The sequence below is a fragment of the Ptychodera flava genome, chromosome 10, assembly GCF_041260155.1.
Source record: "Ptychodera flava strain L36383 chromosome 10, AS_Pfla_20210202, whole genome shotgun sequence".
NCBI classification, from domain to species: Eukaryota; Metazoa; Hemichordata; class Enteropneusta; family Ptychoderidae; genus Ptychodera; species Ptychodera flava.
Genome location: NC_091937.1, coordinates 32,054,381 through 32,074,115, shown reverse-complemented (window position 1 = coordinate 32,074,115; position 19,735 = coordinate 32,054,381). Strand labels below are relative to the sequence as shown.

Genomic DNA, 19,735 nt, shown 5'->3' with positions numbered 1-19,735 from the left:
AAAGGTGGAAATGACTATCCAGGACAAACCTTCTATGAATAAATGATGACTTTACAAAACCATTTGTCTGTAGTTGTAAGAGCTATTAGTTTCAGAACGACCCTACCTTTAAACAGCCACAAGATACTTTGGATTGTGTCATGAAAAAGAGGAGGGCAAAGGGAACTGGTATTGAGAAGAGACAGCCAAGGTGTTAAGTTTAACTGGTGGAAATAAATTTTGGAGCCAGGAATTAATTGGCGATTATACCACACAGACCCTGTTGGACGCACCAGTCGTCCTGTTCTGCATACATTTCGCTTTGAAATATTGCAAGTCTGTTAGCAAATGTTATCAAGGGTATACCTATAAGATGTGTCAATCACAAACAGTTGAGACTTGGCATCCAGTAATATGTAAAGTTACTACTGTGTTCGAAAATACGCTGCAAGGAGAGGTGTATCGTGCGTTTGTATGATACATACAGCAGACTTTGTTAAGTATTCAGCTTTAGCTTGAGCAGTGATTAGTGTACCGTCTCCAGTGCTTACATGAATACGTATTCAGTATGTATTGCGCCGATAATATCGATGCAATGTCTCTTGTACCCCTTGTACATTTTTGTGAGAGAAATAACACTTGGCAGGCGTATCTATCTAGCCCTCCATGTCGCCCTCGAGAGGTTTACAATCTACAGTCTGCCAAAAATAAATTGAGCAGACCTTTGGTATTCGACCATGCCCGTTGGAAGAAACACGCTAATGAAAACTGTGTGCAGACTTTGTGAAAGTGTGGGAATAACAGGGTACTACACGAACCGCAGCTTGAGGGTTCTGCAGAAACTCGCTTTTTAGCCGATGGGGAGGACGAAAAAGTAAAAATAACAGGACATCGAAGTTCTCCTGTCAGGTCATACGAAGTATTGTTGTTGAAATATTGAGTAGGGTGAATTTTCATTTGACAAGTCCCTCCATTATCTGTTCTAATCAAGGCAGATCATCAGAACATTTACTAAATTTTACTACCATGCGGAAGATATAATAGTACAATGGCATTGCAACGTTGATAGTGCTGCCGAATGAATGGTCTAGGTTAATAATAACGCTTTGATTTGCAACTACACTGTCTTAACCTTCAGTCGCCACGCTGACTTCATTTTATATTGAGTCTCCCATGAAAAATGTAACTGGTTTTTAAGTTTTAAGTTTCCATGATGTGCCTGACACGACAGACACGAGTGTTGTTCTTGGGTATGAAATCAAATATCTGGAAGTAAGAGTGTTCCAATGACCAAACTGCTAACAAAGAATCCCACAGCAGTCTCCGTTACGTTCATCTGCAGGCTGATCTTTCGAAGGCAGAAAACTTATCTTTGACATTTGATAAAAAAGTTGTAATGTAAATTGAATAAGGTGAATATTGGTATATTAAAGTATCTTCTGATGTATTTTCTGATGCTATTTGTTGTTCTTTGTTGCATAACACTAACATTTTACTCACGGCGCGAAAGAACCACATGTTCTCAATGTTGGACTCGTGTGGTGTGGTTATGCAAAATCAGATATTGCACCAGATATTTAGATATTGCACCGTTGTAATGCAATATCTAAATATTCACGTCACTGATGGAATATAGACACCTGACGATACAATATTTGGAACAACCAGATGGTATTGCACAGAAAATAGCACAACTTACAGAACAAAGAGACAATGGGTAGTGTTGTAAATTTGGTTAATGCTGGCTTTTCTACATACAACTCTACCTCGCCGTGTAAATTTTTCCGAATCTCTAAACGATCTTTACAATATAACATTGAACTAGGACACTTTTTATGCAAATTTTTCTTCGAAGCTGTTTTCCGTCGTTGGAATCCATTTCATTCCTTTTAGCAACTGAAGCTTTCTTGCACACCGCGAAGGTTGTTAACAATACTCCGGCCCTGATACGATTTATACGATCGACCTTAAATGTCGCTATAAAAAAAAACAAGAGAAACCGTGTAGTACCAACAACTTCGTATGAATATATGGGTCAATTGTATCTTGAGGGTGTGGGAATGTTACTATTCGGCTTTTAGCATCCTGTAAAGATGGTAGCAAGGCCAATCCTCTTGTTTTGATATTAATCTTGTTGACTTGAACTGCACGAGGGAACAAAGGCAGTGTCAAAGGCTGTCGAAAAACGGACGAATCACCGTGGTTTAATACTTGTATCACCAAACCGATGTGATCTTACCCTTAAGTATTGAACTTCCAGTCAGTAATTACGTCGCCTTTGTTATGCCACGTCGCCTTTGGCAATGTTGTAAGACATTTGACAATGTGACAACTGCCTGGAGTAAGGTTACTTTATTATGATTTAACATAAAACTCTGTTTACAACGTTACAACGTTTGTAATATGCTCAAGATAGCTCTTCTGGCTTTTCTCGTCTATAGCCGCAATTTGCAGTTTATTGTCATTTCTTGCCGGTTTCTGTTACATTTATTGACCATCATGACGCACCTATGCCGCTGACCAATGGCTGACATCAGGTATGCAATAGTAAACGTCCTTTTTATGATTAAAGTCGCAGTAAAAAACCGAGGCAATTTCTCAGCTGCTGTTTACAGTCTAGCGTCACCTAAACCTACACTGCCTGATAATTCCGAGCGTAGGTGACCCAAACATACTATGTTTCATAAAGACCAGCTACTTTGGGAGCTATATTTTCTTAAGAAAGGCTTAAGTCATACTCTAATATTCATAGAGTTTTTCGGACAATGAGAATTAATAAATATCTTCGTTTACGGCACGAAAATTATCTTTGATCAATATCAAGTTATAACGAACACCTTAAGTGTTTATTTTATCACTTGTCCCTTATCGAGGATGGTTTCATGCCTAAATATTCAGCTTTGCAACATGTATTCACATAGGCAGTCTGTTGACTGAACTCAAACAGCGTACACAGATAACTCCTTCTCTATTTTATTTTCCTGTTTGTTAAAAAAACCCTGAACTTTCGTAAATGGCACACTAAATTACAAAATAACAATGTGATTAGTGTACAAAACTAGGATAAAATAGGACGCACCGTTCTCAGTCTCATCAACTTTAACAGAGAATGATTCAAAGTCCTTATTTAGCGTCTGTTTATCCTGGAGGGTAGTACGACTAGGAAATTTCAAATCTTTTCCTCGTAATTTGGGAAAATCCTAATTTCAGTAATTTAAACAGACGAAGAATCGAGAAAATCTTATTTTATTTTCAAGATGGTTTACCTCAGTAAATAACGAGTGGACCAACGATACTTATATGACTTATCTTGTGGGCAGCGTATGAATGTATTTTCTTTTTGGACTATCACGCTGATCATCGTGTGCACAATCCAACTTCGAGAGGGGAGATGTTTTTCTGCTGATGTCCGATACTCTGCACATTATCCCATGTTTTTAGGTATCAAAGAATGAGCGTTGGTTCCTATTGGTTTTGCTGGAGATTTTTAGGGCTCCATGCCAACTGGGCGTGAGCCCCTATTGGTTTCTTCCTTTAAAATCTGCGTTGGTTCCCGTATTTTAGATAAACACAATTACTTTACGCTCAATTCAAACATAAGGGTTTAAGAATATTTTGTGTGTTAATGACATCATTACCTTTATATACATTGATGGAAAATTTACTAATGATTCAATATTGTTGTGATTACACACCTGTATCCTGTGTGCTTCACATTTTAACAAACTCTGCTTTTTTGCTCCACCTAATTCGTCACGGACACCGTACTCCTCCGAATGAGAGAGACAAAGTCAGTACTCGAGAAACTCTTAACTCTCACCATCAAATTTTCAGACGGGTCATCTTATCACAGGCGGTTGGACGGCATTTTTGTGAAGGATGTAGGGTGTTATTGCAAAATATTTTTTGTCCTGTGTTTCAGTTTCATACACCTAACATCCTACCTTTTGTAACTGACTGACATTGGTTCGTAATTATCCTCAAGTTTCTGTGGTATTTCTAGATGTCTTCTCCGTTCATCGATTTTTACATATGAGTCTTCGTTTTTTGAATTCAACAGTCATTCTGTTCTTATTATTTTCGGTATTTAGTCTGATCTCATTTTAATTCGTCATCTTTCAGAATTGATTTGCTATCGACTTCTCTGTACAAGAGCTTAAAACATTGTTCGGGTATAGAGAGGACTATTCTGTGGTAAAACTTGTACTTCAATTGATCACATACCCTGGCGGCCATGTTGGATTTTATGAAATTCCACAAAACATCTTCTCAAAACCCAAGCTTTATCCACTTCGAATTTCTTGTGTAGAATGCTTCCACCTGATCTACTAAAATCTGCAAATAAACTCGCGAGCGGTCACGTGATTTCGGCCGCTAAATTGATGTTTTTTTTAAATCAATCAAATATATAAAGGTCTTCTTCTCCGCAACAGATGGATCATTTTAATTTAAATTTAATTATACTATCATCAGTCGGAGTGTTTTTATTGAAAATTTGCGAAAGGCATTCAAATCGGTTGAATAGTTTGGCAACCATATTGTCATTTACGAAAAACCTACAATGACCACTTAATAAAATAAAAAAAATGTTCTTCACAAGAGCAAACAGACCAGTTCAGCTCAAATGGACAGATACAACACCATTTTTTCCAAATTGTTTTGACGTATCTCAGCAACTGTAAGTGCTGTAAATTTGGTTTTTTTTATATTGATCATTGTGGGACAACACTTTTTACAAAAAGATTTACATGACCTTTGATGACCTTGGACTTACTTTTATGTGTATATCATACATATATTATACAAAGGTAAGATTTTTGAATTTTGCAAGATATTGACCGATATTATACCAATTTCTCAGCAAGTTTTTCGGAGACCTCGGTTGACCTTTAACCTGAGTTCATGTGTATCGGTAATGACTATCCTACAGGTTTAGGATGTTTGGATTTTAACCAGCATTGTCAAAAAAGAATTGGACTTGGCCTTGGACGACCTCGACCTACTTTTGGATAATTTATGATCTGAAAGAGGTAAAGCTAGGGAAGAAAGTGGTATCGGAGACTGTGAGAGCTTTGTCTATGAAATGTGTAATTAACATCATTAACCATGTGCATAGCTTAATCATAGTAGAAATCTACCTTTTCTTGGATATGGATCAGTATTAGACAAACGTTTTGAAAACATTAGAAGATTTAGTGTTGACTAGTATGACCTTTGACCTACTTTCACACACCGTGTAAACATAAACAAATGAAGTTCTGGTATGGAATGTCATGAGTCAGCTCCTGGATGGCTTCCTCTTTAATAGCCAATTAATGATATTGAATATGTAAATAAATTCTCTGCTGAATATTTGCCCCTTAAAATTGGTTATCGTTGCCTGTTAGTTGTGCAGCTTAATGCCACCTGCAGTTTGAATTTCCCTTCGTATTTTAAAGATCACAAAATTTACAACCGGAGTAATGATGCCTCCTTTGGGATATTACTGGGAAGTTAATGAATGTAAATGGCTTTTCATGGAGTTTTGAAGTTCGAAAATACCTCCTTTGGGACTCCGTCTAGAAGCGAAATATTGGGAAATTAATGTAGAAAACATATTTGCATTCGACGACAGAATAGTAGTGAAAAATCTTAAATATGACAGCAACTAGTGTAATGAAGCTTATAAAATATTTCAATCCTGGACGAACAAGAGAACGTTAGTATTTTGCTAATATTCACAAATGTATAGTTCACATTTACGTCTCTCTGAATGAAGATGATGTGGCACTCAAACCGATTTCAATTTGTATTTTCTTCTGGTTGCTTGACTTCCGACATGAAATAGATTGACGTCAACGACAAACCTGGCCAAAATTAAACTTGTTTCCGGTCATTATCAAAACGTCTTTGACACCTGAGCATCATGTCTATTATTCCTTCAAAGGTGTGCTTTCCCGCACTTCCTTATAGTGACACACAACCCAAATGATTCATCATTTGATATCAATAGATCCGATACATTAAGCTGTCATGGCTTATATCCCTAAATGAGCGAACAGAAGAGAAAGTAACTGTCCCTTTAGAAAGGAAATAACTGTGGCGGTAATAGTCTAAGTACCAGAGTTCATTATTGTCTTTGTTGCGAAATACCAAGTACCATGGACAATTCTTTGTTTCCTTTGCTTTAACTTTTTGTATCAATACACTTATCTTACCTTATCTTCGGGGTCTTGTAACATCTTGATTATGTAGAAATTCCCAATTTTAAAGAATATATTTGGCTCCATACCTTATTTTTAAGTAACTTTAACTTTTCCATCACCTAAGTAGATGAAAAGCAACATTACGCTCAACGCTAATCTAATAAATCCCAAGGGCATGAAATGTCGCTATTGGCACTGATACAGTACTTCGTCATAGTTGGTCTATACAAATATTAGACCCCAAACATTTACAAAAACGACTTCTTATGAGAACACTTCGCAAAGTCATTATTAGGTGAATTTTTATATTAAGGATGCGAAGATCCGGAGGTGCTTCTACTCCGCAATTTGAAAACTTTTAAAGAGAGTTACCGGGTCAATCTTCTCGTTGCAATCATCAATTATGACGTATTCCAGATTTTTTGTGATAATTAGTAAACATAACTGAGAAGTTATGACATATGATGCACAGGACGATAACGTTTGTATCAAAACATTAAGCAATGGACAAAAAAAAGTCATTCACTACTGTAACATGGATATTATGTTTAGGCAAAAAATGTGAGATTTTAACGACACTGCTTCGCCTTTGATATTTCCAATAAATCGGATAAGGTTTGTTCCTATGTGTATGAGTAACTTTCACTTATGTCCGATCTAAATGAAGAGTGAACAAAAGGTGAGGTAACAAAATGCCCACAAACATACAAAACGCCGTAATTTGATGCAAGCGTACTGACCTGATCCAAGTGCCTATTGCTGAATTTACTTTCAATAATTGACTCATGTCCAATCAATGACGTCAGTGATGCTGACGCAAACGGCACTTTGATGACTACGGCTACGGCAAAAATACCCGAGGCAATTTCTCAGCTTCGGTCTAAAGTTGTCGACTCGTGCTTCAGTATCCAGTCTATCGTCACATCAACGGATTCATCAGTCTCCTGTTCTTTGTCCTTGTGACTAAACTGGAGATCAAATATTACACTGTTTACAATTCAGAGACGGATTAATCAAGGTCCTTAATTTCCTCCAGAGCCTACGTCAGGATAGTTTTAAATGATGAGAATCACTATTCCTGTGATGTAATAAAACGGTCTTTGACCGATGTCAATTGCCGTAAGCCTATTTTTATCACTTATCTCGCAATATCCCCTACTGTTATCCATTCAGGGTTTTGTAAGTTTTCAACGTATAAAGATTTCTAAGACATTTTCACATGGGTTATCTGTTGATAGCATAATTATAAAAGAGTATTTATTTATTTATTTATTTATTTATTTATTTATTTATTTATTTATTTATTTTATTTATTTATTTATTTATTTATTTATTTATTTATTTTTTATTTATTTATTTATTTATTTATTTATTTATTTATTTATTTATTTATTTATTTATTTATTTATTTATTTATCTACTTAGTTAGTTATTTATTACTTAGTTTAGTTAGTCATTTGTAGAAATAGTGAACTTCTCAGATGGTTGGTGACTGAGTTAGTTAACATAAGTTAATTTCTTTGTTTGGAGTCTTGCTTTGTTTTTGTTTATTCACACAATTTTCTAATCAATCCATTTAAATAAAATTCACTGAAAGACAAATAAATGACTACACCAGTCAGTATTTGACCCGTTGCTATTCAGGTGGCCATCATATCTTATGCCGAAGTACGGAGAAGCTTGATGGCCATACTTGCCATATGATCAAGTGGACCACCAAATGGAAAGATCTCATATTTTTCTAAAGTAGTCCGCTCTACAATCGTGATTCAAACGGCACAAGAATTCATCTTTGGTGACTAATTCACTTTTATATTCATAAAATGGAAGTAGTAAGGTTAGTATATCCATTTCTCAACACTGGAGATATGCTTTACAGGAGTAACTTTGAGATGTGGAATTATGAAAATTTGTAAACAAATGTTTATTTTCTTATCACAATACTCCAAGAACCTGCTGTGGGTACCCAACTACAGACTAAAACGTATGGTGGACGTGCCTTTCTCTGTCACTGCACCACAACTCTGGAATGCTCTTACTTCCGACATTCGACAGGCCCAAAGTATTAACATTTTAAACAAAATCAAGACATATTTATTTGCAAAAGAGCATGAACATTTATAAACTCAGCAAATAAATTTATTTGATTGATTGATTGTTTGATTGATAGCAATACCTCGAACAGATGGTAGTCGAGGTGCCAACAAGAGAATATGAGAGCTGGCTAGTGATACATATACTCGTAGTTCAAGGTGATAAGCATGAGAGAACAAACCATTGTGCTCACATGAAACAGGGCCTTGTAAAGATTGGACTAAAAATGCCTTAATGGAACGGCCATGTAAAAGATTGGACTAAAAATGCCTTAATGGAACGATAGATTCGGTTGTCCTGATATTAACTGGCATCAAAGCTCTCCTCTAAAAGGGAAATCTTCGTTTGGTAGATCAGCTGCATTTCCAGGAAGGCATGTGCTCACATGCAGCGAGAACAAATCGACCAAAGTATCTATTAAGCACACCAAAGTCCTAATCCGAGTAAAAAGCAGCAACAAACAACCCGCAGCTAATACAGATGTCCAAAAGAAGTCCCAGTGGTGCACCAATTTGCCTCATTTGCCGATTGATACCTCCTAAACCCAAGGTACCAGAAGTCTGAATATTACTCGTTAGCAACCCAAGGTACCAGAAGTCTGAATATTACTCGTTAGCGGAACACGTGCATGTTATCACACTACCACGACATGTTATCGAATATTTAGATCGACCAAAAATTGCCCTTGTGGAATAAGTAACCAATCGCCCCTGGTCGCATTGCAGACAAGCACTGCGTTCGCAGGTGTACATGCACGTGTTATCCACTAACAAAACAGAACAATTACTGGACGGTTTATTTTTGTGCATAATGCTAGAGATATATCTGGAGTTGTGATAAGCATAACCATACTACAAAACATAGGGCAAATGTTTGCGACGATTTTGATTCCCTTGGAATACGTCGACAACTTTTATATTTCTTTGAAAAGATCCTCATCCTAATGACAGATATGGTTTTATTCGTAATGTATGATAACATTTTCTCCAACAGTGTGTGACGATTCAGTTTGGACATCAAGATACAGTGTACCCCGCGGCTACTTTTTGGATACTCATGTCTTTGTAATAATAATGTGAATAAGTTCTTGTCTTCTGCTTGTATTGATTCATTTTGAAGGCTGTGGAGACTAATAGAATCTCACACCCCCAAGGACCTGGGATCAGATTTCTCACACGAGAGAAATCTGATCCTAGGTCCTTGGTGTGTGAGATTCTTTTTCTCACATGACCACAAAATGCGTTCAATTCACATTGGACACGTACAATATAAAAAAATCGTGACAACTCTGTCGTCTGCCACTGTACTCTGACCTGCTTACTTTGTAGTATCGGCCCGTGTGTTACTCGTCGTGCCATTGGATAACATTTTGCGCGTGGAACGAAATCGACTGTTCATCATCCAATCAGAGCTCGTGTAATATTTACTGCAGAGTGTGGGACGATTTCTGAGAGTGTGGGATCGATTTTTCCCACACCGTCGATCCCGCACTCCCAGCGACCTAGAATGTGAGAAATGGAAGTGTCCGCTATCTTGTTTCAGTGAGAATCGAATATCTAATTTCATTATTTTGCCCGCGGCTTAACACAGGATACAGCAGCCATTATGAACTTCAATTATCAGTACTTCGTATGTTATATATTTCTTAATCTCTCAAACGTTGCATGGTCACCCCTTCTATTTATTGTTTTTTGCGAAACAAGATCGGTTAAATTTCCCCCTGGGAACGGTTTAGCAAAAGCTGACATCCTTCTATTTTGAGGCGCGTTTGACGTCAAGGAATAAACAATTTACTGCTTTAAGGTATGTGCTGTTTCTAACAGGTATGATTGTAAGTGCATTTATCAGCTAGCTATCTACTTCTTTCCTTAAATACCTCTCGTTTTACAACGTGGTTGCTTAAACTGTTTTGAAGTAAAACATGTGGCAATTTATGTTCCGCAAGATTCTGTCAAATGACGAAAGGTTCCTTTCCTCAAATGACACAGCTGAACGTTGCAAAACATGATGAGTTTTTCAACTAAGAAAAAACAAATTTAACACACGTTTGACAATCAAATAAAGATTAGTTAAATAACTCTTAGAAAACAGTATGGTTTTTTAAAGTTATTTCTCAATTTTTCACTCTTTATATTATCTTCAATTATTTTCTACATATCAACTCTTATTGAAAACAGCAAAAATACATGAGGTTTTTAAGATACCAATGTTCCTGCTTTGGCAAATGATCGTACAATACATTGTACGAGTCTGACCAAGATGTCAAAACAATGAGATTACTGGCACAATGATTTGTGGCAGTTTGAGTTTTTTCAGTCTCAGAATCTGCTATCTCGTACACGTCGTCGCAAATATCACACAAATAAGGCTGCGGTTCCTTTTCCATGCAAAAGCTGTCGAACCTCCAGGTTAAGTCTACATCTGATAAACAACGGACAACCGAGCTGGACTGGAGCAAAATACGTGAGTGACACATTTGAAGTAATGCCAATGTATACGATTATTTCAGTTTCTCAGTATAAATAAACCAATTGACAAATCCAAGTCCTATTGTTTCTTGAGTGTCTCTATTGTACTCATTAAATTTCGTCCGTCAATTTTCTTTTGAAATCATTCATTGCCGCACTATGCTTTGTCCATCTTCCCTAGCATATATAAAGAAGTAATTAATTTTTTAAAAAACTCATAATTGTAGAAGTTTACACTTTTATGGTCCAGTGCATCGTTGCAGGGCCGATATTTCTGAGAAATCTGGAACACCTGTATGTCTTTGGCGTAAAGGTAAAATACGTAAATTTAGACTGTTCCAGATCTTTTTCACGCATAGATATTCACGTAAAGTCGTGCCTTGTCTTTGCTAAGCTATGGGTCAATCTGGGAATAAGGTGAAAACCAAAACAACACATCTGAGATCGATGTACTCAAGACACAAGACAAGTACTCATCAGTTGTACTAATTGTGCTTTATTAAGACAAAATATTTCAAAAAATCAAACTCATCCTTTCGTTCTTCAAGTTGATTTCAAACCAATCTCTGTCGATTCTCATTGAAATTAAATATTCAGGTTATGTTTTTTTCGAACTTCATTTTAGCTACATATCACGGCACAAAAGTACCATCATCACGATTTTGCTTAATAAGTTTTCATATAATTTGTAAACTTATCATGTTTGTTCCGTAACGCAATGGTTCAATAGCTTTTGTCGTGTCATACATTCAAACGCAAAGTCTCACCGAAAGAGGTTTTAACATAACTGTGAAGTAGCAAATCGCCCAGAGGAACTCAAAATTTACTATCGTTATTTATCTTTATATTTAAGGGTTAATTGGTGGCTTAATTTTCAAATTTTCCAAGGCAAATCAAATCAAGCGATAGTTGACTGCACAAAGAGTACTAAAATGTCAAATGCAATAATCATTCAACTAATATATTTTTAAATAACATCACAGGACAACGCTTAGAAGCAATAAAATGTTTGAGCTTTTCACAAAAAAATTGCATGCCTTCACGAACAGAATATTACATGAAATAGTAACAAATGCCCTCGGAGAGACAGGTGTAAGATAAATTGTTGCTTTCAAAAATGAAGAAAAGGGATTTAATCAAGTGATACAAATAGAGAGCTACCATTAAATGCAATCAATAACGATGAGGACATTGGAAAATAATCTAAAATAGAGAAAATTTAAGACAACATCATATGATCTGAAAACCATGTAGGTTGAAAATGAGTTATTAAAATTGCACTTATGCATACAGACAAACAGACAGACAGAAAGATAGACAGACAGACAGACAGACAGACAGACAGACAGACAGACAGACAGACAGAAAGATAGACAGACAGACAGACAGACAGACAGACAGACAGACAGACGTCAAAACAGGTATACGCGCGGTCAAAATAACAAGTAAAATATTACGTTTATTGTATGTACGAAAGCTGTTGACATCAAAATTCATGATGAGGAGCGAGTGTTTGACGCATTAGGTGTTTTCGGCATATTATTATGATAGGAAATGAATGTTCTACCTAAGACTTTGTTACAAATGCAAAAAATGGTCAAAAGATTCTGAAATATAAGCGAAAACTATTCAACAAGACTTTTTTGCAGCTGAACTTTAAAGGTATACTGTCACCTGTTCCGATTTTGCCACAGTTACCATGGAAAGAGAAAATCTAAGCAATCACAGATTTTAACCGGGTGGCCGGTTTTCAAAAACAGCGCCCTCACATAGGCATTTTGAATACCTAGGAACGCCCCTCTGACCATATATGGGCATATTTAGATTACTGGTGACTGTATACCTTTAAGCTCCTCTACCTTAGTTGAAGATGTTTCGTAACCCTCTTGCCCCTTTCCCTTTGATATGAAGGAAGCCTTTACAAGGAATACATTTGGCATTCAATGGAGCGCCATGGATTTACAACAAGTACTCCAACTTAAGAATGCGATCACACTACAAGTAGCTGGAGGGTGATATAAGAATCGCGGGAATACACCCGGCAATTGATGATAGACTAGTCAAGGTGAGTTAGTGTTCGACAAACACGATCAAGCACATGTCTGTTATGATATGATATGATACGATATGATATGTAAAAAACGGTTAGTTCGAGATTTAAAGGCATGAAAGTTTTGTATGCCGTCTTTGTACTTTTGATTAGACAGAATTTTCTTTTCTGCCCTGAAGAAATTGATCTATAGAACACTTTTGTATTACTTTTATAAATCTTAAAAATTATTGTACGTACCACATAAATCGCCTTGTGACCCGTTGATGAAAAACTGTCAAATAATTTACAAATTGCGAGTACATTTGTATTAAAACTGTCCTCAAACATTTCGTAGAATGTATATACAAAAACAATTTTAAATGGCAATTGTTTCATCTTCATGAAAAAATTAGCCGTTAGACTTTGTCCAGTCTATACTGAATGTATAAATTTAATATTACAATACAAGGTATTCAGTTTGTTGTGTAATGATTTTCTCTGAGGCAAGATAGCTAGTCGAAGAAGACCCCGGTCGGGATGTTAACAGGAGTCTAATTTTGGCATAATGACATAGTAATGAACTGTTCACTATACAAATTGTATATTACAGGCCGGACCTCGGTATATTTTCGTAATGCTGTGTAATATTACATAGCTAATTCTGAAACATTCGGTTTAAAAACAGGCCTGGCATTTTCAGTCTACGTACTTCAAACGAAATGTGTCTTTCCTTGCCCTAGTACAAAAATCTTTATGCTACGATTTCCTGCCAGACTTTGACTACGATATATAAAACAAATACAGCTGTTTAACAAAATAGAGTGTTTACTTCAAAGTATTAAAGTTTCACTTCTTTCCATAATTCACTCTACGCAAGCGAGGAGCACAATTTCCGAATTGCGTAAATTCTTTCCCCCGAGCGGATATCGGCAAAACATGTTTGCTTTCTTTGGTAAAATTACATCTCTGTGGAGAAACCCACTAAGGGTAAGCAGCTCCATTATCTTAAGGCAAAAGGCGCCCCGGGGACATATTTTCCGGATACTCAATATTGCGCAATAATTTACCGGTCTCCTTGATGTGCGGACTCGTTAAAACTTGAAGCCACTGAAATACACTGTTTCACCGTCTGGTTTTTTTTCTGAAATTCTAAAAGTCGAGTGTAGAGCGGTCATTTTGAAGTTCAAATATCGGCGAATGTTCTGCAGCGTGTCTTCCGAATCCCAAACCTTTCTTGGTAAGATCTGTTTTAAATTCTTCTTTATGGAAAACACTGTGGTTGTGGAGCGGTCGAAGGCAGAAAAATTTAAAAACTTAGTCCGGTTATTGAACCACTCTTTTTGAGAGTGGGGATTTGGCCGAGCGGTTCGGTCTGTTGCCTCTCCGCTTGGCGACAGGATGCCGTATGTTGTGAGTTCGAAGCCGAATGAAAACCAGCCGTATGTACAGCTTCCTTGGGGAAGTTTGAGCAAATTCCAAATATTGCTGTGTAAAGCCTGTACTGTTTTGATGATCTTTATTTCCGGGATGTGTCTTCTTACCACTAGATATCCTGTCGGCGTTTTGTAATTAGTGGCAAAAACATCAAACCTTCTTTTCGTTGCGCGTGTTCTCGGTCGGCACGATGCAGACAATGCGGTGATGATCATGCTTGCTCAAGTCATGACCGGCGAGTCGGCTGATAGACGGTTGGCCGACAAATGACACTCCCCTTCCGAATGGCTCTCTCTTCGCTTTATGAACTGAGGAAACCGTCCTCGTGGTCTTCATCACCTGTTGAGTAATAAACGTGCACAAAAATTAGGGTAAGCAGCCTGATGAACCGTGACAGCCATTTATTCATGACATATACCGCAAATTATGATAAACGAGGACGCTTTCTGATAGCATCTCCCGTAATTATAGACCTATGGGCAAAACCATCGAAAAACTCTAAAATCTTTCTGAGATTTGTCATTGTTTCAAAGAAGCAATCATGCGTGTACCTACATCTCCAAGAACGAACGGAGAGGTAATCAAGGTGCAAACGAGCTTAAGGCGGAGCTGTACGTTGCCATCACAGTTTTTTCAAAGGAATACTTCTCATCTAAGATGACAAGGAAATCCCCTCATACTATATATTTTCAAAAAGTAGAGAATCTAAAGTTTAGTATGGTAGCAATAGTTTACTTGAAGAATGAAAGGGTGTATATTTAGAGTAATACCTCAATTTGGTATTAATGATAAAAATTGATTTAAGTCAAAATCTTAATGCTATTTTTTCGAAATTTAGTATTTTACTTGAAAGAAGAGTATATGTAGAAAAAATGACTATTTTATTTTGCATTATCTATCATCATTCTAAAAAGGCGTGGGTTGAAAGACTGACACTCTAAAAATAGAGTAAAAACATGATTAGCAAAATTAAAATGTCTCTGACTCAAAAATAAGACTGTTATTGCCAAACAAAATAGTCGTTTTGTAATATAGCATTTACGAGCATAATGTGAAAATTTCAGAAAATTTGAAACAGCCAGAGTTGGAAATCTTGAAATTGGGAGAAAATAGAAGGCAGGAAATCTGGTGATTTGCCTACATTTGCATAAATTAACACTTCTTTATCCCGCAACTTATGACTGCTTGAATCTTGGGTTAACAAATTTATTAAAATTGAATGAATATTTGCAAAACAGAGTGATTTTGTGCAAAATACGCTGTATTGCGTGCAGCAACCCCCTTAATTGGCACCTCGTGACATAAGTTTGGTTAATTTTTAGCAGTGATTTATCCTTCCTTGTGAATATCAACTTTTATCAGTTGTTGCCTGGAGAGAACTGCTTGCGGGTGTTACACCACTATTGATGACATAATAGCTTGTTCACGAAAGAAATCTTGATTGAGCCCGGGCTTGATTAAACATTTATGACTGATTGCTCATCATTTCTTGTCAGGAAAAGCACATGTACAAGCTCTCTAATGGAATAAAACATAGCACAAAGGATTGCGACTGAACCCTCAAGGAAACACGTGCCTCCAAATAAAAATTTTCCATTTTTCCTCATCATTAGTTTTCTAAAGGTTACTTTCGACTATTGTCTTTCATCCTAAAGAATAAAAGTCAGGGGTCATCAAGCAACTCGCGGTACCCGATTTTAACTCCCTTGGCGAAACATAAATTTACGACTTGCACAAAAACGAGACTTTCAACATTCTTTACTCCGCATGGTCCAAAATGATTAAACAAATACGCAACAGACCAGGTCAGTGTTGTGAAATTATAAGCGTCTGCAAACTCTCCATTCAAATTTAAATCGTTTATGGCGAAAAAGAGTTATCGATCCTCCGATATAAAAACGACAGTCAGGGATGAGTATAGCCGTTACTCACATAGATATTTCCGTACAACTTTCCATTCACACTGTGACGGCTCCCAGTGGACGAGCCTGACATCCTCGTCCTTGAAGATCTGATGGAGAAATATTCCTCTGTCTTCTTGTCGGTCGAGATGGTGCTGATAATACGCCTTACTTTCTGCTTGAACAGCTTCGTAGTCATCGTGTATAGGAACGGATTGAGTGCAGAATTAACGGGCAGAACGAAAACTGCCACCCAGGCATACACAGAAGGGTCGATCTTAACACCTGCAATTAAATGATATGGCAAAGCTGATAAAATCACAAAATCATGGTTCCCAAAAGACCCTGACAGACGTAATAAAATAGCAAATGCGTACCTCAGGGTAGTGCTCATGATTATATATATATATATATATATATATATATATATATATATATATATATATATATATATATATATATATATATTATATTTATTATATTTATATGTGTCTGTCTGTCTGTCTGTCTTCCTTGTGTGTGTGGGTCTGTGTGTGTGGGTCTGTCTGTGTCTGTTTTTCTATGTCTCCGTGTGTGTGTGTGAAACGATGGAATCAATAAGTTAATAAATTATGTGCATAAGAGTCCACGTGGAAGACATGCTTACAGGAGGCACAGCAAAAGTATTTACCTCCAAATGCCAGCAAGTTAACAGCAATGATAGGCATCCAGCATAAGAGGTCAGTGGTGACAATGAGAGTGAATCTCTTAGCGAGATTCAGGTCCTGGTTCTCTGTACTCGATCGTACGTTCTCTCTCGAGTTCTGAATGGTGATAAACATTTTGACGTAGGCGAATATGATGAAAACGAACGCTAAGAAGTTAACACAGACAAAGATGGCGAACGAGTACTCCCATCCATTGGCTGTCACTTGGTCGATGCGGAGTGGCAAACACACGCCATTTCCACCGTAGAACAGATGATCAAAGTATTCTATGGACTGGAAGAGGGGGAGGATAGCCACGATTATGCAAAGGAACCAAACCGACAACATCGCCCACGATGCCATCTTCATGCTTCTTTCCTTCATTTTGAAGGGGTACACGATGCATATAAAGCGGTCAAAGGTTATTACCGTCAGGATCAAAACAGACGCCTCGCAGGAGACCAGGCTCAGAAACCCGCTCATCTGGCAAACCCAGCTAGTTCGCCAAAGAAGGTCAAAGTTGATATATTCTCCGCGGTACATGACGTCGTGGACGGCGATGATGAACAGGTAGAACGACATCAGCATATCAGCGAAGGACAGGTTCATTATGAAGAACGAGTGAACTCTGTTGTCCTCCTTGAAGATGCAGCGGACGATTGGAACGAGGATGTTACCAATGAAGGCAAACACCGCCATCACCCAGACCATGATGCGCAGAACAATGTTGTCCAGGAGATTCTCAATGGACGAGATCCCGTCTCCCCGTGGATAACAGTGTCGGACACTTGGTGCGTAGCCGCAGAAGGAGAAGTGGTCAAAGTATCTGCGATAAAAAAGGGGAAGTTCCTAACGTCAAGGTGTACGTGTACTTTGCCGTTGTAAATGTCACAGTTTCTTTTTGCTTTTGTTATTGGCATTTTTTAAATCTACTTGATCGTATGAATATGCAAGCGCGACGCGTTCTTTGAAAGTGTGATTGCAAGACTAAAATCATGATCGGAAACCGGAGGCAAAGCGCAGAAAAAACAATGACCCTTTTGAACATGTAAACGACACGATTATATTGCCTAGAATTAAAGCATGTGAATCTAGATGATACGTTAGTTCAACTTTGCCAAAAAAAATTAAACTGTTCCTGTTGAAGCCACAAATGCTCACCCCTCCAAGTAACGAAAAAAGTAATGAAAAAAATATTCAAACATCACAGCTACTGGCCTTGAAGCTAGGTAACATTTACTCCGATATCGCTGACCTATCAGAATACGTACTCACTGACAGTGACACTTGCTCAATGCTATTAAAAAGTGAGGTAGAGAAACTTAGCTGCAGGTCCGAATGGCAGCTACTAAACTTCTGCCTGTTTTCTAAGGCTTGAATGAAACGTTCTGGTTATTTTAAATCTTTAGTCAAGCAGAAATAAACGCCGCAGTTTGTTGCTAGGTAAGAATACTTTACTAATCGATTTGAAGATATCGACAAGACAGGTGATTCGGTTTTGCATTGTCGTATTTTCTAAATGCGGAATACTTACATCCATGTTAGCGACCTTAGTTCGTCGAAGACTCCGTACGGCAGGATATGCAGTTTGTTCCCACGCAGATCTCTGCAAAGTGAGAGGGTCAACATCTTACTTCAATAAACGATATTGAAATTCAAAGAAACATAGAAATAACATGAGTAGCGGCGAGATAGGGTGACTTGATGATACATCACGCAAAGTAACGAACTAGGCCCAATCCTTCTTGTAATATTGCCATTATCAGCAATTACCAGTATTGTTACAATACAGCTAGTTTTCAATCGGGTTCGAACTCACAACGTACGGCATCCAGTCGCCTAGCGGAGAGGCAACAGTCAGAACCGCTCAGCCAAGTCCCCACTCTCGAAAAAGAGAGACTCAATAACTAGGCAAGAATAAACTTGACCCCAACGTAAAATACTGCAGTCATTTTGTTTGCATCCTACATCTACTAGTTTTTTGAATTTTTTGCTCTTGTCCTTATTTTTCGACTAGATTTGTTGGGATTGATCATATATAAATGATCATTTTGCTCTCGAAGTTTGACATATCGTTATCCTGTTCATCACTGTTCCTTGTAAGGAGGTCCCCATTCACCATTGATTACAACCTTTTTTTGCCAAACCATAGTGGTTAATGCAGTTATTAGACAATGAATGGCTACTAGAAATTACAATACAGGTCGGTGTGTGCAAATTTGAAGGAAATGCTTTCAAATCTGAGATAGACTTCGTAATGCCATACTTACAATGTAACGAGCGATTCCAAATCATCCAAAGAACCAAATTCTATAGACGTAATGTCGTTGTTCAGGAGGTCCCTGTAAAGGCAGGATAAAGTATGGTGAAAAACTATCATCTGACTCCATCATAAAATGAACATTCCATCTACGGAGTACGTTGTTACAGTGCCAGAGAATATCTCTCATACGAAAGATTATCTATTATGTATATGATATGTTCAAATTTAATTTAATTTAATTTAACTTAATTGATGTCGTGACTGTTTATATTTTCATCTTTATGTTATAACAAACCTTGCCGCATGGTTCCCTTGCTGATATACGTCTTAATACACAGTGTAGCGATGGGAAAGCCTAAAATTTAAAACTGACTGAGCTGTGAATAAGCGAGAGAGTATTAACACGAAGCTGTAGTCTAAGAAAGAGGAAATAGTCGTACTTACAGATTTGTCACACTTGTCAGGTTGTCAAACACTCCACTTTCAATAGCTTTTAGTTTGTTTGTGGACATCAACCTAAAAATAAGAGAAAACCGTTAAAAGATTGAGAATGTGGCCGTGCCTTTAAATATCTAATCTTTCATTTCTTTGTTGTTTCTTTCTTGACTCAGAATGCCTAGTTTTTCAATCAGAATTTGCTCCTCTTAGAAACGGCCCACGGTACCTTAGCTGACATGAAGGACGTCGCTGTGG

The 19,735-nt window shown here is 37.3% G+C and overlaps 1 protein-coding gene across 1 annotated transcript; it reads right to left on the bottom strand.

The window, feature by feature from the left end:
- Nucleotides 1-14,008: 14,008 nt before the first annotated feature.
- Nucleotides 14,009-19,554, bottom strand: LOC139141612 (relaxin receptor 1-like). The gene is made up of 6 exons (XM_070711206.1): nucleotides 19,487-19,554; nucleotides 19,050-19,121; nucleotides 18,314-18,385; nucleotides 16,764-17,605; nucleotides 16,125-16,378; nucleotides 14,009-14,531 (listed from the first exon to the last, which is right to left on the bottom strand). The coding sequence occupies exons 1-6, from the start codon at nucleotides 19,552-19,554 to the stop codon at nucleotides 14,343-14,345; spliced, it is 1,497 nt and encodes a 498-aa protein (XP_070567307.1). The 3' UTR covers nucleotides 14,009-14,342.
- Nucleotides 19,555-19,735: the final 181 nt, after the last annotated feature.